The 22543-nt window shown below is 43.6% G+C and overlaps 1 protein-coding gene across 2 annotated transcripts in view; it reads right to left on the bottom strand.

The window, feature by feature from the left end:
• LOC138268325 (DNA topoisomerase I, mitochondrial-like) overlaps positions 1 to 22543 on the bottom strand; it is a 1149155-nt gene that overhangs the window by 583681 nt on the left and 542931 nt on the right. For both annotated transcript variants that reach the window (XM_069217851.1, XM_069217852.1), the window contains one exon: positions 6721 to 6842. In XM_069217851.1, the coding sequence (XP_069073952.1) occupies positions 6721 to 6842 (122 nt within the window). The remainder of the gene's footprint in view (positions 1 to 6720; positions 6843 to 22543) is intronic.

Raw genomic sequence — 22543 nt, 5'->3', positions numbered from 1 at the left:
AGGCAGTTTTGGGGTCCAAGGGACCAACAATGTCGATGCCCACCCTTTCAAAGGGGGTGCCAACAACTGGGAGTGGGAGCAGGGGAGCTTTAAGCTGTTTCCCTGCCTTCCCACTAGCCTGGCAGGTGGGGCAAGCTCTGCAGAAGTTATCTGAGGCTTTCCTCATTCTGGGCCAATGAAAGTGGGTGTCAAGCCTGTCAAAGGTCTTGTCTTGGCCCAGGTGTCCTGCCAGGGGAATGTCGTGAGCCAGGCCTAGTAGGAATTTCCGGTAACACTGGGGGACCACCAGCACACGGTGTGCCCCAGGACCTGGAATCCTACGCTCACTGTAAAGGAGATCATTCTCCCAGTAAATATGGTGAGCACCAGAGGTGTCACCTGCTGCGTGGTCTGTGGCCTGCTTCCTCAGACCCTCAAGGGTAGGGCATTTTTTCTGCGCCTTGCAGAATGCTTCCCTGATTGCCCCCCCCTTCTACTTGCCAGCCAGCAAGTTCAGGTAGGTTACCCAGGGCAGCTATGTCCTCCCCGGTTGGCTCAGGGGCCTCCTCAGGGGCCTCATCTACCACCGTGGAACATTGGAGGCGGGTTTCCTGTGCCCCTGGCCCTCCCTTTTGGCAGCTGTCGGCCATCTTTCCAGGCTCCAGACGCCCTTGACTCCCTTCCCGGGCAGCCATGGACCGTGTGGTCATGCAGACCCACTCAGGTAACCCTAACATCTCCAGGTGAGATCTGAGCTCTACTTCTTTCCAAGCAGTATGCTGAAGATCATTGCCTAACAGACAATCTACAGGCATGGCAGGACTCACAGCTACTTTTAGAGTACCAGAGACCCCCTCCATTCAGAGGGAACCAGAGCCACCGGTAGGTGACTCCCACGATTCTCAGCGACTATGACCTGGTGGAATATATTAGGGACTATCTGCTCTGTTGACACCAGCTGACTCTAGATAGTAGTCATACTGGCTCCTGTGTCACACAGAGCCTCCACCTTCTGCCCATTAATGGTGACCCACTGCCTGTACTTGGAAGTATTTCGGGGCATGTGGCCTTTGGGCACCATTTGTCTTTCTCCCAGGGACACTGGGGAAATCTCTACCTGCTCCCCAAAGCTCTCTGGGTCCATCTCCCCACCAAGAGCGACACCAGTCAGCCCAGGTGTCTGTCCGGTAGTGGACGGTGCCCTCTTGAAGCACTGGGGTTCGCCTTTATAGTGACCATACTGGTAACACTCCATGCATTTGGGGTTGGATTTCCCTGACCTATCATATGTCCCTGGCTTTTTCCCAAATCTGGAAGAGGAATGGTTGCCACCCCTCCCTGGGAATTCTTTTGGGGGCTTTTTTAGAGTTACTTATCTGTAAGTTTATCTCCCCCCTCTTTCTTCTGTTGGGAACCCGGACCACCTTTGTGGGTTTCCCCCCCCCAGGTACCTTTTTGGAGACACTGGTGCTAATCCAGAGGTCCGCCTCCTCAGCAAGCTTCCTGGGTTCAGTCAGCTTACTATCTACCAAGTGCTGGCGCAACTTTATATAGGTAACATTGAGTATAGGCTCTCTCAGAATCAAGTCATATAACCCTTTATAATTATCTACTTTGTTGCCCCGCACCCATCCATTCAGTGCCTTACTGAAAAAGTCAAAGAAATCTACTCATGTTTGTGTGGTTTGTTTGGTGCTGTCCCTGAACCTCTGACGGTATCCCTCAGGAGTCAGCCCAAACTTGGCAAGTAAAGTGGCTTTCTGAAGTGGGTATGTGATTTGATCAGGTTGATCCAATGTGAGAAGTGTGTCCCTCCCCAATGGCGGCACATAACCCCACATAGCTACCCCCATTGCCCTTCAGGAACCTCATGAGCCCTTAGTGCAACTTCATAAGCAGCTAACCATTTATCTATGTCATCTCCCACCACAAAACTGGGCACCACATTTTTGGGTATACGAACCTTCTTTTCTCCAGCAGGTCCTGTCTGTATGCTGCCACCATTATTGCTGGATTCAGACTGTCTTGCCTTGATCTCCAGCTCCTTGAGACTCAGTTCATGAGCCAACAATAGTTTTTCAGCCAAAGCTCTTTCCGCTTCCACCCGTTTGGCTGCTCTTTCAGCTTCAGCTTGTTTGGCTGCCCTTTCAGCTTGTTTGTTTTCTCTTTCAGCTTCAATCTGTTTGGCTGCTCTTTCAGCCTCAGCTTGCTTGGCTTCTCTCTCTGCCCTTCTTTCCTCCTGTTGAGCCTCAATTTTGCCATTTGCAATTGGAACTCCGTTTCCTCTCTCCTTTCCTCTGCGGTCAGGCTTTGCACAGAGACACTGCTCCCTGGTCTGGAAGGGGGCACAATTGCAGTGGTAACATCATCCACAGATAGGAACAAATCCTCTGAGGGGCAATTTTCTGGCTCCTCTTCCTCATCATCCTCTTCTAAATGGGCTTCTGCCCAGGCCCTCAGTGCCACTTGAAAGTCCTTTTTGGAGGCCCCTTGGGTGGGTACCCTCATTGCCCTGCAGAACCCTCTTAGCTGTTTGACCGTATATGTATCCAACAGGACTAGGTCAACGTCTCCTATTTGAGACCCAGTCAGAGACATATTGAGTGAGGATTTCGTTTTTTAAAATTGTCAGGAAAAAACGAATTTGCAAAAAGAGATAAAAATCAAGTTGACCTTCAAATGTGGGTAGGTAGTGAAATACTTAGCTACTGTATGTCACTGCACAAATACAAGTCCTATCCTCACCGCTGATCACCAATGTTAGAAATGGGGTTTTTGGTTGGCAGTCAGGTTACCCTCTGTCGAAGCAAGAACCCTCACTCTAGTCTGGGTAAGTCACACACAATCCAAAATTAGCCTGTGCCCACCCTCTGGTAGCTTGGCACGAGCAGTCAGGCTTAACTTAGAAGGCAATGTGTAAAGTATTTGTGCAATAAATCATACAATACCACCATATAGCACCACAAAAATACACCACACAGTGTTTAGAAAAATATATAATATTTATCAGGATAATTGTAGGTCAAAACGAATAAAGTTGCAATGTGAATTTGTAAAGATATCACTGAAAAGTGATATGAAGTGTCTTAAGTCTTTAAAAAGCAAACAAAGTCTCTTTCAAGCACAAAGTACCTGGTTTGGAGTGGAAAATCTCCGCAGAGGAAGAGATACGTGGAAAAATGATGGGTGCGTCGATTTCTCCCAACACACACTGACTTGCGTCGTTATTTTTCACGCCGGGAAGTCGTGCGTCGTTTTCCAGCACGCGGACAGTCTCTTTCTGTGGATCGCGGGGATTACCAGATGTCCCGGGTCTGTGCGTGGATTCTCCTACTTGTTTTCCAGCTGCGCGTCGTTCTGCGGGGTTGTGCGTCGAAGTTTCACTCTCACGGCAGGCGACTCGTCGATTTCTCCTCTGGAGGTCGGGCAGCATTGTCCTTGCAAGGCCGTGCGTCGAAGTTCTGGCCGTCCCGAAGGCGTCGCGTCGATCAGCGTCGGTGTGCGGCGTTTTTCTCGCCGCGGAACAAGCTGTGTGTCGAACATTTCGGCGCATTAAGCATCCAAGTGAAAAAGAGAAGTCTTTTTGGTCCTGAGACTTCAGGGAACAGGAGGCAAGCTCTATCCAAGCCCTTGGAGAGCACTTTCACAGTCAGACAAGAGTTCAGCAAGGCAGCAGGCCAACAGCAAGGCAGCATCCTTTGTAGAAAGCAGACAGCTGAGTCCTTTGAGCAGCCAGGCAGTTCTTCTTGGCAGGATGTAGTTTCTGGTTCAGGTTTGTTCTCCAGCAAGTGTCTGATGAGGTAGGGCAGAGGCCCTGTTTTATACCCAAATGTGCCTTTGAAGTGGGGGAGACTTCAAAGAGTAGCTAAGAAGTGCACCAGGTCCCCTTTCAGTTCAATCCTGTCTGCCAGGGTCCCAGTAGGGGGTGTGGCAGTCCTTTGTGTGAAAGCAGGCCATCCATCCTCCCAGCCCAGGGAGACCCATTCAAAATGCAGATGTATGCAAGTGAGGCTGAGTACCCTATGTTTGGGGTGTGTTTGAGTGAATGCACAAGGAGCTGTCAACCAAGCCCAGCCAGACGTGGATTGTAAGGCACAGAAAGATTTAAATGCAAAGAAGTGCTCACTTTCTAAAAGTGGCATTTCTAGAATAGTAATATTAAATCCGACTTCACCAGTCAGCAGGATTTTGTATTACCATTCTGGCCATACTAAATATGACCTTCCTGCTCCTTTCAGATCAGCAGCTGCCACTTCAACAATGTATGAGGGCAGCCCCAATGTTAGCCTATGAAGGGAGCAGGCCTCATAGTAGTGTAAAAACGAATTTAGGAGTTTTACACTACCAGGACATATAACTACACAGGTACATGTCCTACCTTTCACCCACACAGCACCCTGCTCTAGGGGTTACCTAGGGCACACATTAGGGGTGACATATGTAGAAAAAAGGGAGTTCTAGGCTTGGCAAGTACTTTTAAATGCCAAGTCGAAGTGGCAGTGAAACTGCACACACAGGCCTTGCAATGGCAAGCCTGAGACAAGGTTAAGGGGGCTACTTAAGTGGATGGCACAACCAGTGCTGCAGGCCCACTAGTAGCATTTAATCTACAGGCCCTAGGCACATATAGTGCACATTACTAGGGACTTATAAGTAAATTAAATAGTCCAATCAGGTATGATCCAAAGTTACCATGTTTAAAAAGGGAGAGAGCATATGCACTTTAGCACTGGTTAGCAGTGGTAAAGTGCGCAGAGTCTAAAAGCCAGCAAAACAGGGTCTAAAAAGTGGAGGGAGGCAGGCAAAAAGTTAGGGGTTACCACCCTAAGGCATGTCAGGTCTAACACTAACTAGAACTGCTAAATTTCCATGTTTTTGTGCCACTAAGTAGTTATAGTTAGGACGATGTTTCCATAGGAAAAGTGTTTGACTTGCCTATATCTTTTGCACCATTTGATGAATCTTGACAGCATTTTCCAAATAAAGTGTTGTGATGATTGTTGTTGTGCATGAAAAGTTTCGGGTGATCTGTTAAGCAGGTGCCGAAAAAAAGGGGGCTCCAAAAAGGTTGCTTTCCCATGTTAATTTCCATAGGATTCTTTAGACAAGACTACAGCCCGAATCACTGGACGGAATTACACCAAATTTGGCAGAAAGCTAGCTGTTATGCAGATTACACACTCACTTATTTGGTGTGAATCTGTTCAGTAGTTTAAGATATTGAAGGGAAAATACATTTGTAGATTCCTGGCCGTGAATAATTCGCAAAATGTCATTTTTTTGAAAATATGCATGCGAAAGGAAGCGTTTCAATTGGCTGACCGCAACCTGACTACAAAGTTGCAGCCACCATTTTATATTATGGGACATGGTCCCCAGGGGTGAAAATCCAAAGTGAAATTGGCATAAGGGATGAGGGTGAAGGTACCCTTACCCCAGGGGTGTGATTAAAAGGGGTTTTGATGCAAATTATGGGTTTAAAATAATTTTGCGGCACCATGTGCAATATTTGTGAAAATTTGCGAATTTTCAGGAATTATTCGTGAATATGGAAAAATTTGAAAGAAAAACCACTCAGACAGTCAGAAACATGTCCACTCACGCACCTCCTCAGACACTCATGCACCCCCTCACACTCAGACTCTCCCATTTTTGAGACACTCAAACACTCACTCTTAGATCCACGGACAGAGACAGGTCTTGTGGCCAACCTGTGCTGCCCACAGCCAAAGGACGTGCATGGCGTGGGGTTGGGCACTTATAAGGGCTTTGCTCCAAGGCCTGGCTGCAGGCGGGGGTTGGAATAACGTATAGTAATTAAAATTGCCTTATGTTAAAAAAAAATAACATAGAAATTCACAAGGGTGCATGTTATAGTTACCTTAGGGGCCGAGTTATAGTTACTTAAAAGAGCTCTAACTAGAACTGCTGAATTTCTATGGTTTTGTACGAGTAAATTCAGAACCTAACTATAACATCCCAGTAGCCTTTGGGTTTTTCAGTGAATATATATATGCTGCTGTCTAATGACTATACAGTGTAACGATACTCCAAGGGTAAGGACCTGTGGTATGTCGAGTGAGGTGTAATGACTCCCAATGTACGGTGTACTTACCTGTGACGTTCATAGATCCCAGGAAAGCACGTCACAGAACCCTAGGGTGTTGGCTTCTAGCTCAAAACATCAAAAGTTAATTATAATGGAAAGGAAGCTGCATCTCAAATTCTTAGAAACCAAACAGCGGTTTTGTGCAGAATTTCGCTATACGTTGTAACAGCCATGGCTGCTGCCTGATTAAAAGTAATATACAGACAAGGTAATGCATGGCTATGTTGGGAAGGGCTGGCCGCAACAGTGGCATGTTCATAGGCTTGGAGATGTGTATTCTTTAGTTTTAACATCAAGCTCTACTGTTTCACAGCTCATCTCATACAATAACAATTCAAATATATAAATGTGAACTGTAGTCTCAGTGTCAGTCTCAACACTGTGATAGAAAGCATTTCTAAAATATGTTATCAGATCCCTCACCAAGCACTGGAGGGCTGTTATCACCCATCATCTAATCAGATCCCAGGGACACTGGAGTTCCACAGAATCGCAACATTCGAAAGACTGAAAACCTACAGAATTTAATATAATGCACAAAAGGCAGTATGAAAACGGGCCAGAACATCAACATTTGACTTACTGTTACTGAAGTGTTTTCTGGTTTCAAGAATTAGAACATATGACTTTACCTTCCTCCAGTCCATGAAAAAGTTTTTCCGAAACACCTCCTTGATAGTGTACTCATGGTCGAGCATTTTTGTAAAGAAACTGGCAACTTCTTCAGCAGCAGAGCTAAGTTGTAAAGGTTTGCCTGGAGAAAAAAAATAAAATAATTAATGTGCATATATCAGAACTAAATAAAAACATTTACACCCACATTCATACCCTCACAGAAATGAGGCCGAACTCAAAGTTAAATGTGGCAAGGCATCCCGCAGATGTGACAACTTAAGGAAGATAGCTTTACAAATATTCTCAAACCAATACTTGGGTTCATCCATGTTAGAAAGCATACTTCTTTAATGACAAGTAACAGGCAAAGGTGGCTTCTCCTTGAAGGTGTTTGGACTCTGCCCTTCCAACTTCGAAGGCAGTCAGTAAAATAATGTAATGCAATAGCCTGCTGCTTCAGACAACGTTTCTGCTGTGCTCATTTTCAAATGGCATACAGTGACTAGTAGTGGGCTGTATGACACTATGAAGCATCAGGTACTTGGCACAATATTGAGTAGCCCTCTCAATGCCTGCGTATTCCGGTCGGGTGGCAACTTGGCACTTTCAATTCACCTTGGGTTCATAAGTGCCCAGTCGTACCAGAGACAGAAAAGGACAACCAGTCTCTTGATTTGAAATACTCATTGCCAGTCATCAAGTATTTCCTCTTTTTGCATCAAATTATAGGCTCGGTAGGGTTCGGTGAGTCTCACTGCCCTACTGGAGTATGGCACGATGCCTAGAAGGGTGCAATTGATTACACTATATGGAGTAACAAGCATACCTAACTTCCATAAACTTACACCAGCATATTTTAAATGTTTCCCGGGCCTAGTTACTTCTGTTTTTGTGTTAGGACCCCTGCAACTCTGGTGTGGCATACAAGCTACGGAACCTAATATAATCAAGAACAATGCCTCCAGTAACATAGCAATATACAGCTATACTTGAGTGATCAACTGGGTTCCAGCGGCACTGTACTTTCTGTACTAAATAAAGCCACAACCCGCAGCTGTGACAACACTCCACATCTGTCCTACAGCTTTGATCACGATACTGCTCATCCAGTGCCAGATTTGCCAACTCAAATGGTACCACTATGCGTAGCATGATTTCTGCTCCCTCCACCTGGTCATCCTGTGAGGAACTGAAATCACCTGGTGGCAGGAAAGACCAGCTGGACACCACTGAACAAAGTGCCTTTCCAGCGTGCCTTTGGAGGGTGTAAACAGCCGATGTCCATTAAAGGGTGTAAAAACACCCAAGGATATCAGTGACAGCCTCAGCAATCATTTCTTTTTTTGTTTCCTTTTGGTTGGGGGGTTGAGGTGAGATATTGGTGGGGAGAAGAGTGCCTCTTAGCTTCGGCATAAGCCGTGCCCCTGCCAAGGCCCGCCCCCTTCTCACTGGTGAATGTATTTGTAATTTGGCAGGCCTGCAATGCACTTGATGCTCCTCTGAAGCATCCATCTCCCACTCTTCCCTCACTCACCGAAACCAACGTGCTGCTCCGGGAGAGCATCTGAGGACCGATTTACTTCTGTTTGGTGGAGGACAATTTCTCTAACAAATTAGAAGCTGTGCTAAAAATAACTTTTGGGTGTAAAAGCAGTTACCTTTCTAGTGCGTTCAGCAGTTTTCAGGCAACAATAAAATGTCAAGATAACATTTGATTAATGTTCCTGATGGTGAGAGATCGGAATTCTGTTTAGTGGCAGTTTTATCTGGACATAACAGTGCGCAGAGGGTTAATGTGCCTGCTGCAATGAACGTGTACCATGCAAATCACAGAACTGAGTGTGAGTGAACAATGATTAGCACTATAAACAAGCATTCGCAATGCAATGGGTGTGACATTTGCTCGAGTTAGAGATATTAGCGTTGTAAATTCCAAACTGGACTTTTCTTGCAACATAAATTGAAAATGAAAAGTAAAGCAGTTGACATAAGCTAGCCAATTCAAAGCACCATGGCCACCATAAACATGAACGCAAAGGAGAGGCCCAAAAAGAAAAAAAAGTTTGCTCGCAGTCAAACGTATCAGCTGTTGTGCAATCATCCATATAACAGAGACAGACTTCAGGGCGGTGACAAAACCGCCCCAAGGAGGACACAGAGCAATTACCAATGACATCAAGGGATTTTTGAAAGGCAAGCCCACGAACGAGGGAGAGTGATGTGCGTGCGGTGGGCGTGGTTAAAAGCCCACAATACTTACAATAGGTCAAAGTGCTTGCTCGCTTGACCTAAAAAGTAGTTTGCTGATGTGGAACTCTAAAAGAATACAAGTTATCAGATGAAAATTATGGTAAAACGGATAGGTTTTGGGGGTGGAGCAGATTTAAACACAAGAAGCAAAACATCCATGGAATAAAATGTAAAGATAAAAGATTTACAAGAAAGCCCACCAACAGCAAGCAGTGGGTTGACCCAAATCACATTCTGAGTACTGACAATAGCTCTTCAAAACCAGACAGCTAAAAGCAGTGTGCTGGCGGGACCTAAAAACACTGAAAGGGATGCATCAGTGAGAAGCAACTGACCCTGCTGGAATCAATCATAACCAAAAACACACCAGTCATGCAGCACAATTAAGCTCAAGATAAAGAGAGAAAACAGATTCTTATCAGTTCCACTTGCAGGTAAAGTGATTACATCAATAGAAAACTACCCTATTCACAGAGTGTAAATAACACTGACTTGAGATGCAGACACCAAATACCAAGAGAGACTATTTTATAGGCTAACATGTTGCACTTGAAAACTGTCTTGTGTTACAAGGCTTGCAACGCTTCCGCCACATTACATTTTAAAAATATTTTCATTAATGAACTACCAGAGAGGAAACCTGACGCACCTCATTTTGACATCTTCAGAACTCAATTTTCAAAACTTCAGTGTAGGAATAGCATAAGAGAATGTTGCAAGGCAGAGAAAAGCCTGAACCAGTAACTCTTGCTGCCAAGGTGATTTATGGGTATAACAACACTCCCACTCTTCTCCCGAGATTAAATAATGTTTTATAAATGCATTCTTTTAATTTGAAAGCCCGGCAGCTGGCTAGGAATTCCACTCACACCAAAGTCCACAACACGCTTGATACAGATGTAAACCACTTTTTTCAGTTTAAGATATTTTATTGCAATACAAACAAAAGTAGGGACAAACAACTTCAGATATTCATTAGTCAGGTTTTCCTTGGGTATGGAAAATGCTACCACAGAAAAAAAGACGTCAATGGACAACGCCCATATAAATTATAACATCATAATGCAAATATGTTTGGAACAAATACGTTTTTAAGCAGTATAATTAAAGAAAGAACTCGAGAGAAGAAAGAATAAGAGCAAAAGTAATACAAAGAATAAGGGCACTGAAGAAAGGTCCTTGAGAGTATTATAAAACCAAATCTAAATTTAAAAAAAAATAATCAAAAATACAATAAAATCAATGTTAACAGTAAAAACCCAAATGTAAATATGAGACTATGACAAGCTAAAATACATACAAATAATAGATATAAGGAAATATTTCCACATTATTTTATAGGCTAACATGTTGCACTTGAAAACTGTCTTGTGTTACAAGGCTTGCAACGCTTCCGCCACATTACATTTAAAAAATATTTTCATTAATGAACTACCAGAGAGGAAACCTGACGCACCTCATTTTGACATCTTCAGAACTCAATTTTCAAAACTTCAGTGTAGGCCTAGCATAAGAGAATGTTGCAAGGCAGAGAAAAGTCTGAACCAGCAACTCTTGCTGCCAAGGTGATTTATGGGTATAACAACACTCCCACTCTTCTCCCGAGATTAAATAATGTTTTATAAATGCATTCTTTTAATTTGAAAGCCCGGCAGCTGGCTAGGAATTCCACTCACACCAAAGTCCACAACACGCTTGATACAGATGTAAACCACTTTTTTCAGTTTAAGATATTTTTTTGCAATACAAACAAAAGTAGGGACAAACAACTTCAGATATTCATTAGTCAGGTTTTCCTTGGGTATGGAAAATGCTACCACAGAAAAAAAGACGTCAATGGACAACGCCCATATAAATTATAACATAACAATGCAAATATGTTTGGAACAAATACGTTTTTAAGCAGTATAATTAAAGAAAGAACTCGAGAGAAGAAAGAATAAGAGCAAAAGTAATACAAAGAATAAGGGCACTGAAGAAAGGTCCTTGAGGGTATTATAAAACCAAATCTAAATTAAAAAAAAAATAATCAAAAATACAATAAAATCAATGTTAACAGTAAAAACCCAAATGTAAATATGAGACTATGACAAGCTAAAATACATACAAATAGTAGATATAAGGAAATAATTATCAAATAGCAACAGATTATGGAGGTTAGTATCAACCAGTCATGTTGCATAAACCACAAACTAAACAGTTTCTTGGCACTTAAATACTAAATAGATATACCATGTAACTCAACCGCCGATGAATGAAAGCTTAAGTCCAGCCTACCCGCTCTCAAATCTTTGCCCTCCATGTTCAGTACAGACCTTGCCAGCAGGCGTTAAGCCCATCAAGTCAACACCATTTACAAAAACACTGGTGATGATGAACAAGTTACTTACCGTCTGTAACGATTTATCTGGTAGAGACATTCTAGTTGCAGATTTCTTACCTTATAATTTCCCCCGGGCATCAGACTGGGTCCAGAGATTTTTCCTCGAGCAGTACCCTTGCACGTCGTCAGGTGGCATTAATTGACTCAGCGTTCGTCGTCTGTGTCATGGTTGCCGTGATGACTTTGATGCCACGGAGCCGAGGCAGTGCCTATAGGACCTCAGTTTCTTTTCACGACTTTCCACGCCAAACCACGGAGCCATGAAGAACACTGAAAATGGTGCACCAGAGCCAAGGCACAGAAAATGGAATCCCTGTCCCTAGAAATCAGTTCACAAGAGGGGAGGATGGGTCGGTCGTTAAGGAATCTGCAACTAGAATAAGTCTCTACTAGATAAATCATTACCAAAGGTAAGTCACTTGTTCATCGGATAGGGACTTCTATTTGCAGATTCCTTAGCTTATAACAGATACCCAAGCAATACCATTCTCAGTGGTGGGATGCAAACAAAGATCATACTAAAATATCCTGTAGGACCGAACAAACAAAGTAGCTGTCTCTGCGTCCCTGACCGCCCAGGCAGTACTGTTTTGTGAACATATACAGGGATGCCCCATCTTTGCTGCCTGGCACATGTCCAGGAGAGGAACTCCATGTGCTAACACTGTAGAAGCAGCAGTTGCTCTTGTGGAGTAAGCATGCAAGCCCTCAGGGGGTTGCTTTTATGCCAAAGCATTGCACAGTTTGATGCAAAGTAGTACCCATCTTTAGATGGGATGCTTCTGCACCGCCTTCCTATTCTTCACATCCACGTATCCTACAAAGAGTTGATTGTCCACCCAGAAATATTTAGTAGGTTCCAGATGGTGGAGTCTCTCCTCCTCATGAGAAGGATGTTGGGGGGTGTAAAAGTAGGCAAAGTGGTGGATTGGCCTACACGAAAAGGAGTAACAACCGTGGGAAGGAAGGAGGCCCTCGTATGAAGCACCACTTTATCAGGGTGAACAGACAAAAATGGGGGTTTAGAAGAAAGCTTGAAGGTCACTGACTCTGCGAGCAGAGGTGATGGCAACAAGAATGGGAGTTTTGAGAGTAAGGAGCCGCAATTTTGTAACGGCTCAAAAAGGGCACACATCAAGTAAGCGAGGACCAGATTGAGGTCCCACGGAGGCATAATAAACAGAGTGGGAGGAAACAAATGAGCAAATCCTTTACGGAATCTACCAACAATTGGAGATTTGAAAAGGGAGGGTCGTTCTGGCAATCTAAGAAAGGCTGAGATAGTCGATAAGTAACCTTCAAAGGTGCCCAAAGCAGATCCCTGCTGGGCTAAAGAAAAGATGAACAAAAGAACCTCAGAGAGGAGCAGAGAGGGGATCAACAGACTCTGTACACCATGCCCCAAATTTATGCCAATGACAGGCGTATACCGTTTTGGAGGAAGGAAGCCTGGCTACCAAGATAACATCACAGACTTCTGGCTTAAGGCCAAAAGCTGTCAACTGCTGCCGCTCAAACTCCATACATGAAGGCACAGATTGGACAGTGTTGGATCCCATGTTGCTGCGACAGAAGATCATCCCGAAGGGGCAGTCTGACTGGAGGATCTGTGGCCATGCTCAGTACAACCATACTCTCTACGCCCAATCTGGAGCCACAAGGATTACTTGGGCTCGGTCGTTCTTGATGTTCTTCAGAACCCTGGAAAGAAGTGGTGAAAAAAACGGGGCTTATTGCAGAGGCCCCCTAACTTTTTGCCCTCATTTTTCACTTTTTGCTGGTGTTTTCCTGACTCCAAAGGTGCTGTGGGTACTGCTAACTAGTCCCAGGGCCTATGCTCTGTGTAAAATGAGTATGCAAATTAAGCTAATTATAAGTGGCAGTATCAACCTACCTGTAAGTCCCTTGTATATGGTAGGTTATGTAAGTTTAGTGACCCCAGCATAGGTAGTGCCTCCACAAGTGCACAGCTGAGGTGCCCAAGGCCTGCCTTGCTGGCGGCTTTTGAATTAAAGGTACATGCAAATTTGACTTTAGAATTAAAAGTACTTCCAAAGTCTTAAACTACCTTATTTTTACATATAAGTCACCCCTAAGGTGTGTCCTAGGTTCCCCCAGGGTTGGATGCAGTGTAAGCAGGGCCTTGTAAAATATGTTTTATAAGCCCTGGTGAGGAAAAATTGCCAAACTTGTTTTTCCCTTATTGTAGTGAATAGGCTCCATAAGCTAAAATGGAGAGACCCTTTTTTAATTATTAAAGTCTCTAAAGGAGGTAGACCAGTCAAGTTTGATATCAAACTTAATGTTATAATAAATAAATGCAACAACTTGCCACTGTTGAATTTAATATAACTTTCACCTAGTAAGAGTTTTAGAACTCTTTCTAAAAGTTACCAGTTTCAGCTCTGTAGTGCCCTTCTCAGATTGTCCAGCCTCTGGCAGCCTGGCCAGGCTGCCTTGCTGAGGTATGAAGTAGCTTGAGCTGAACACAAAGTAAGTGCCTGGGGGAGGAGATCTGCCTCAGCAGATGGTGAAACAGGATTGGGGGAGAGCAGCCAAAGTGGTCGTTAAAGGAGGGAAAGACATTTGGGGCAGCTCGGGACCTCCCCCATTTCTTTCTGATCCAGACAACCAAGTGCCCTCTTGATTAGATTAGTAAAGGGTCGGAGAGGGGTGTGTTAAGGAGTTTTAGCCACACTAGAGGGCGGACTCAGCCAGACCTAACCTCAAAAATTCAGCTTCTACCATTTTATATTTTTAAGCAATGTTGCTCCCTTTGACTGATTTTTGCGACACTTCCCAAAAAGTGGCCCTCCAAGAGGGTAGTGGCCTGCCTGTGATTGGACAGTTGCCCCTCCCCAGCTTTTCACCCTAGGAGCAAGTATACATTTGGCAGAGCTGCACCCACACCGCAGATCCCTACAAAGAACAATGACAGAATAAGAAGGACTGCCCTGCTGGACCCCTGATCTGAACCTGGACACTGTACTCTGAAGGACTGCACCAGCTGCACTCTTGGGCTTCACCACTAAAAGGACTTTGCCGGTCTTCAACTGTTTCAAGAAGGGACTCCCAGCTTGCTAAAGGTGAACAATAGCTAACCGGAGTCCCTTGCATCAAAACCTGAAGGAACTGACCACATGACCAGTGGCTAGTGTCATTTTTGGATCTGAACCAGGTGCATTGTGGGAGTTGGAATCCTAACCCTGAAGGAGCAACTCTTCCTTCTAGAATCTTGGTGTGAGTAGTGGACTCCTAGAGGACCTTCAAAGACCTCCAGCCTCAGAGTCATTCTCACTGAAATCCAGGATAGAGGCTGAAACATCGGAATCAAAACCACCCCAAGGAGGAACCAGCGTAAACCATTTACCAATGATAATGGATTTTTGAAAGGCAAGCCCACGAACGAGTGATAGTGAAGGGCGTGCAGTGGATGCTGTTAAAAGCCCACAGATAACTTACAACTGGCCAGAACACTTACACATTCGATCTAAAAAGTAAACATACGTCAGAGAGAGGTTATGGAGAAACTAGGTGCACATCTGGAGAGTGGTAGTGAGGGAATTCATGAAGGAGGCCGGGGGCAAAAAAAGACTCTCACCAGCCAGTCCTGCCCACAGCATGAGTGGTTAGCTCTTTTTCTTCAGTTTAAGACAATTGCGTACTTCTCTCAAAAACATTTTCGGAATATAAATGTCTTATGAAAACGGTCAAATCTAGAGAATGCAGCAAATTTTACTCACGCGTGGGTTTTGTACTCCAGTACGTACCTGGTGTGTATTTTCTCCGATAGTTTTAATAGCGGAGATGCGAGTATGTAAATTTTCTATACGACTGACAACAGTGGTATGTTACGTGCTAAATAAAATATTCGTAGTTTATGGGACAATTGCAGCTAATTTGAAAGAAAAAATATATGCAACTTTGCATACTTTCATATATGGGTTTGGTGCATGTGATACTGTCATGCTTCAGAGCAGAATTTCATAGTTTATGCTGATGTGGTTTTTATTATAAAATAACTTGTGTTAAGCAGACGTTGACTCTGAAGGGCATCTTGGCTCTGAAATACCAGATCACCCGGGTCGGTGGCACATTAGCATCAATACTGATATCTGAGGCCTGCATTTGTAAGATTGGTGTCATTTAAGGGATGCATATATCTGCTGTCTGAACGAGTAAGGTCTCTGTAACCTGCGAGCTGTCTATTCTGAAGGACAGCCCCGCCTTCCACAGCCTGATTTTGAGATCTGTTTAACCTTTACATTTTCCTACCTGCCCTTTCCAATCCTCAGTCATATTATACATCTAACACGTTGCTTGAAGGAGGCAGGATAGAAAAATAAAAGTAAGAGCAACACAGAGGAAGAAAGATGCTTTAGGAGGGTCTTAATATGACTTGAGGCAGGATTGTCATGTTTCATCTCTGCTCATGCTACTTGAAATGCCTTTATGCAGAAGCATCAACCACCATTGCTTCATATATTTCTTAGGGGTGAACATTCCAAAAACCATGAAAGTACTCAAATAAATGAATGTTCCACTATACTGTACCTAAAACGTGTGTTTTTATAGCCAATTTATTTTAAAATTGTACAGTAAATTGCGCAGTTTGACTCTCTTGCCGCCCCCCAAAAAAAAATTATTAAACACTCTTTCCTACACAAAACTCCATCCAAAGTCAGGTTTGGTCACACCAATTGTGCTCTGCATTATGGAGCAGTTATTTGCCTCCAATTTCTAGGGACACCAAGCTTAAATATAACCGGTGTACTGCCTTTGTTTCATGTAATTCTTGTGGGCAATGGTTCCACTTATGACAAATCATGGCCAGAGGACCTAAGGGCAATGATAACCTTCCGGGCCCAAGTCAAGGAACCAAAGTTTCTCTCATGTCCTCAGGCCCTTTTTTCTTAAGCGATTTTCTTTAAAAAAAAAAAAGTACTCTAATACATACGTAATTACAAGAAATGTGCAAACACAAACAAGGTGGTATTCGGGAAATCCAATGATGACCCTCTCTAAAGAGCCTTGCACAGAACGCGGCAATAAGGAAAAGTCAAAGTCAAGTAACTCTCTAAATACCAATAAAACCAATAAAACTGCTATGCTGGAAGCATCACTTATAGTTTGTGCATCCGCTACCCTAGCCCTGTCTACCTACTGGGTAGGGATGGTCAACAAATTAAGACAGTGGGAAACCTAGTTCCCTTTTTCTGGAAGCACTTTTTCTTTGGTTGAAAACAGAGTTAAACATGCAACACAGGAAGTTACGGCTTTCGCCTTGGCAAGAGGAGGTTCTTGTGAAGAGGAGACAGATGAATCTGTTGCTCACAACTCAATGTCCAAAAACGACAGAGAGAGGTCAAGATGATGCTCTTGGACTATCTTCTTCTGTTCCAGAGGCTAAAGAAGATCTAGTATATCTTGGGAAGAGTAAACAGTTGGAGAAAAACAATGATTAACACAAGAGTTCTTCACTCATCCACTGGGAGAAAAAGATTCTGAATGGGAGGAGGATCACTTGATAGCTATGTGACCAGTAGCTTAGGACGAGGCAGAAAGGACTATTGTTTCAGTGAACTCACCATGCAAAGTCAATTCAAGTTGTAGTATAAAAATGAGGATGAGGATCTTGCAGATGAGGAAGAGAAAAGAAACAGAGAAGATTGAATGGAACAAGATGGCAGGATTGGCAAAAACTTCAGGATGATCCACATGGGGTTCTACGGGAAGCAGGAACAAATAATCCACACCTAACCTTTGCACTATACTGCATAGAGTGCAAAATCAACATGTGGTGTGGGGGAGAAGAATCCCGGGAATGAGAAGATGGAGGAGTATTATTGCAGATTCCATCATGAAAGACAAAACATTTAAAACATTTAACAACGTTATAAGTGGATGATTACAAACGATGAGGAAAAAAGTGTAAAAAGAACATTAAAAAGTGGTTATTAGCAAATTCAAAAAGGAACTTGTCTTTTCTATCAACTACTAGGATCTGCAAGGCTTTGCAGCAGACAACTACAACTCAGTCATTGACAGTGGGGTAGGTCTGTTCAGGGTGGATAGGGTGCAGGGTCCAGTCAAAAAATTAGACCCCCTAAAAAAGAATGGCTCTTGAGAACCACGAAAACAAATTTACCACCAAAAGCTTGTCTCCGTAAAGAACCATCTCCTGCAAGCCTGCCTGAAATGGATTGGTTTCAGGGCCTTGCAGGAATCCGTGACAGAGCAATGTGTACTGGTCATCCATGGGTTGGGACTGAGGGCCTAGCCTGTGTCAAGGTCATGGAGATTAGGCCCACTGTGCACTGATGAATGCCATGCGCAGCTGAAGGCTGGAATTCCAGCAGACTGTGCAAAATATTTGTAACAAATAAGTAACTCATAACAGGACAATGTCATTAAATTTGACAGTCACACAAATAAATATAATATTCAAATGTATCCCATTAAAGTTAAAGGTAACCTGATCTGGCTTATAATTTATAACATTTGAAATTGTATCAGTCACATGAAGGGTGAGGTCAAACACTACATTTAGTGTGCGAGTAATGGCTTGCATGGCCGTTGTGAGGGTCATGGCTAGAAGAGTTAACCATAACTGGTCAATTTTAGTGGTTTTAGGTTCTCTATGACATTGAAAATGAAAGCTTTTGAATAACATGTTGGAGGAATATTTACTACTAGAGTGCAATGACCTAATTCAAGTTTATAACCACAGTACAGCAAAACTCAGAAGAAAAACACTTCTTACTGCCTCACAGATAGCCACAATAACTCTTATTTTATGTTAATTTGCATAGTGCACTAAACACCTGAGAGGGTATCCAGGTACTCGGGCAAGGTGTGTGGTCCCAAGGTGCTTATATGAAGAGCCAGGTCTTCAGCTTCTTGCTGAACTCTAGAAGTGAGGAGGAGGCTCTGATGTGTTGAAGGATGTCATTCCATTTCTTGGGTACAGTGTAGGAGAATAAGAAACATCCAGTCTTGCTTTTGATATGGGGGTGTGTGCAAGTGAGAGTGAGGCAGAGCATACATGTCTGGTGGGTTGGCAAAAGGGTATGTGGCTGTGTATGTGGTCCTGTGTTGTGTAGGGCTTTGTGTGAGTGAGAAGTTTGAATTGGCTAAACCTGTGAATGGGGAGCCTTCCTTAGATGCAGTATGATGTGGGTGTGGCATGGGTGGTTGAGAACAAGCCTTACAGCTGCATTCTGGATGGTCTGGTGGTGAGGAGTGCTTGTGTGAAGGTCTATCTGATAATCCGAGGCAACCATTTGAATATTTTTCACAGCATGCGAAGTATGTGGAAGCGGGGGGTGCACACTGCATTGACTTGAGCCTTCATGTTGACTTTGTCATCTAGGATGATCTCTATATTCCCTAAGTGGTCTGTAGGTGTTGGTCCTGGATATGAATGCCACCAGGTGGAATCCCATGGGAAGTACTTGTTGCTGAAGACGAGTACTTCGGTCTTGTCAGAGATGAGCTTCAGGCAGTGAGTTCACCTCCAGTCTGCTACCATGGTCATGCAGTTGTAGAATCTAGTTCTAGTGGTGTTTGTCTTGCCAGTCAGAAAGAGAGGATGAGTTGGGTGTCATCGGCGCAGAAGGTGACTGATGTCTTGTGATCTGATGTTGGAGAGCAGTGTCATGTAATTGTGGAACAGTTGAGCTGAGGGACAATCCCTGTTGGACAATCATATTGGTTTCTTGGTCTCCAATGTAAAGGGTGGCAGCCTGATGCTTTGTGCTCTTCCTTAATGGAGGAATAGATCCATTTCAGAGCAGATCCTTGTCTGCAAATCTCGTGGAGCTTTCCGAAAAGGGTGTTGCGGAAGACAGTGTCAAAGGCTGTAGTGAAGTCGAGCAGGATGAGGGCCATTGTTTCTCTTCAATCAAGGATAATTTGAATGTTGGTGGCTGCTAAGAGTGATGTTTCTATGCTTTGGTTCTTTCTGAATCCTGATTGTGTATTATCTAGAAGATGGTGACATTTGAGGTGGGTTTTGAGCTGCTTATTGATGGCTTTCTCAATCATCTTGGCTGGATAGTGAGCAGGGAGATGGGTAGGAAATTGATCAGCTGTGGGCTTCTTGGGGAGGGTGCTGATTTCTGCAAGTTTCCATTCATCGGGGAAAGTGGCAGACGTGATGGAGGTGATGATGTGGGTCAGGGTGGTGCTTATTGGTTATGTTCTCCAGTTGTAGATGCAGTGGAGGCATAGGTCCATTAGGCCCCTGAGTGGATGAGCCACCAAAGTGCCACTGTGTTGCTTCTGGGGAGGGTTGTCCATTCAGTCAGGTGGCCATCTTGGTTGGTGGTGGCTAGATTAGAACTGTGTTCTGAGGTTGGGATGGTGTGCAAAGTTGCTGTAGTTGTTTGTGATTTTGCTTTAAAAAGATGGATAGGTTATTGCAGAGTTGCTGGGAGGCAGCAATGTTGTTGACAGTGGCTGAGGGCGAGGTGAAATCCTTTATGACTAAAAAGATTTTTATTGCAGCTGTTGGAGCGTCTTTCAATATGGACACTAGCACTTTTTCTTGGGGTCTCTAATTTGCTGCTGATAGCGTCTAAGTGCAGTCTTGTAGGTAGTTCCGTAAGTGGTATTGTGACTGGCTCTCAATTTGCTTTCTAGCTGTTTACAGTGTTGCTTGGTGTCTTGGACATCTTCTGCGTACCATCTGACCTGCTTGTTCTACTATGCTTGTTGGGTTTGATGGGTGTGAAAGTCCGCACATTTCTTGATCCAATTGTTGAAGTTGGAGATGTCCTTGTCGAGGTTGTCTGTGGGGCAAGGCTTATCAGTGCTGACAGCCCTGAGCCAGTCTGCTTCTGTGATTTTGCCCCATCTGCGGCTTAGGGTGCTGAACCTGGTAGGTCTGTTGACATGAGGTTGTTCATCTGGGAGTGGATGATGGAGTGGCCAGTCTATGTGAGCTGTGTGGTGGAGTTGTATTTGATGCGGTTGCTATTGGTGAAGATTGGGTCCAGAGTGTGTCCTGTGGTGTGTGTTGGGTCTGTGATGAACTGGGTGAGTCCAATGTTTTGCTCAAGCTTTCGAGGAGTGCTGTTGAGCTGGGTTTGTTTTGGTCTTCCAGGGGAAAGGTGAGGTCACTGTGGGGAACTTTACACAAGGAAAACATTTTACTAGTCACACAGTCTCATCAAGCTAATATTACAACACTGCAAAAATGTAACACCTCGCATCCAGGATTTACCAAAATATCTTTAATTATACAAGTACCAATGTAACAATACCATGGCAAAAACCATTATAGATGGCTGCGAAGAGTAGAATATGGTATTTATTACCATTGCTGAGGGAAGGGAGAAGCATCATGACTCTCGAGGCCTTGCCTCTCCTGAGTTACAAACCCTCCGTACGCTTAACAGTGGCAGTGAAAATAAATGTGGCACAGTAACATATATATATATATATATATATATATATATATATATAAATATAAAACAATTATCTAAAAAAAAAAAAGGTTACAGGGAAGTTTTAGTTAGGAAATAGATTTTTTTTTTAAAACCTTCAAAATTCACTAAAGTAACTAAAACTCATGCCCCAGCCATACACAGATTTCTCATCAATAATTTTACTGCAAATGTTAGTGATATTATCAATGATGTCAGAAGATGTCATGTAATATCTGGGGTAATTAGTGCATGGCGAGGGCAGCAGCTATAGTTACTTGAAATAACCAACTTTAACAGCTGAATTTCTATGGGTTTAACATTTGAAATGAGAGCCTAACTATAATGTCCCTGTAATCTTTGTTTTTAAGTGAATTTCTATTTTTTGTTTAAATTTCATGTACTAATTATGTCCCTGTAATCTCTGTTTTTTTCAGTCAATTTCTATGTTTTTTTAATGTTCAGCAATTGTAATCACTTTACGTTAATCCAACCGCCACTTTAGGCTCTGTTTCCAAAACCCTATAACCACCCAACCCTGCTCCACACACAGCCTTTGACCATGTGCAGCAGGGATAGACCGCAGGGCCTGGCCTGGAGAAGGAGAGGATGTAGCACAGCTGTCAGAGCAACAGCCTCGGGACCGGGAGATGTGTGTTTGAGCCACGGCGTTCCCACGGACAGCACCTTTAGACCCTCACGGTGATAAGCCATGCTATATAAATCTACATTTCATAACCACTAACTCCGCACAGACGTAGGCCATGCTTGGCAGGAGTTGGCCACAGGGCCTGCCCTGCGGCCTACCCCCTATAACTACCCAACACCACGCCACTCAAAGCACTTCTTTGTTTGGTGGAGATATGACCATATTCTTGTGCATGAAGAACATGTCTTCAAAATCGGCAGGAAAAACACTCAGGGCGGGGCGGTCCTTTTCATAAGCTGTCCATCATCCTGGGAAAATGGCAATATGATGTTGCAACCCACTAATGTATATGGGGTGGGGCCAAAAGAGTGGGGCTTCTAGGCCATTTTTCATAGTTGTAGTTTTTGCAAGGGAGAACACAATCTCTGGTCTCAGCTGCAGATGACAAGAAGAACCCACTTGTCACAGTCACCAAATCAGATACTGCACCTGAAAATAAACGCAAGGATGCAAACACGCCCATCAAGGATAACAGACAACTTTTTAAGATGGAAATGCAGAGAAAGACACGTGGCTTTTCCTTAACCATGTGCAAGAAATTAGGATGATTAGTACTTTATAGACATCTAGCTTCAACTTGGGCACCAACTTTGTTTATAGCTTTAAGTGCTTCCGGTTGAGGTTTAATTTTTCTGAAATGAGCATTGCGACAGAATGAATCCCCTACATATTTATCCATGAAGAGTCCACTAAATTGCTCCTCTGAATCAGGAACACTTCTCAAAAATCGGCTGGAAATTTGCTTAGGGGGCCTTTTAGTAAACTGTCCATCATCCTCGGAAAAGGGCGGGAAGACTTTGAATACCACTAATGTATATAGGGGGACCAAACAGGTGGGGCATTTAGGGCATTTTCCATACTTTTAGTTTTTTAAAAGGGAGAACATGAAGTCTGGTCTCAGCACCAGATGACAAGAACAAACTCACTTGCCACAGTCAATATCTGAAATACTGAGCTCGAAAAAAGCAAGCATGCAAATAACCTCTATCAAGGTTTACAGATAACTTTCTGCTTTGCCTTGACCATGCACAATAAATTAGGATGATTAGTACTTTACAGAAAGGAAGCTT

The sequence above is a fragment of the Pleurodeles waltl genome, chromosome 12 (assembly GCF_031143425.1).
Source record: "Pleurodeles waltl isolate 20211129_DDA chromosome 12, aPleWal1.hap1.20221129, whole genome shotgun sequence".
Lineage (NCBI taxonomy): Eukaryota > Metazoa > Chordata > Amphibia > Caudata > Salamandridae > Pleurodeles > Pleurodeles waltl.
The sequence above is the reverse complement of the archived record's forward strand: the minus strand, read 5'-3'. Positions and strand labels throughout refer to the sequence as shown.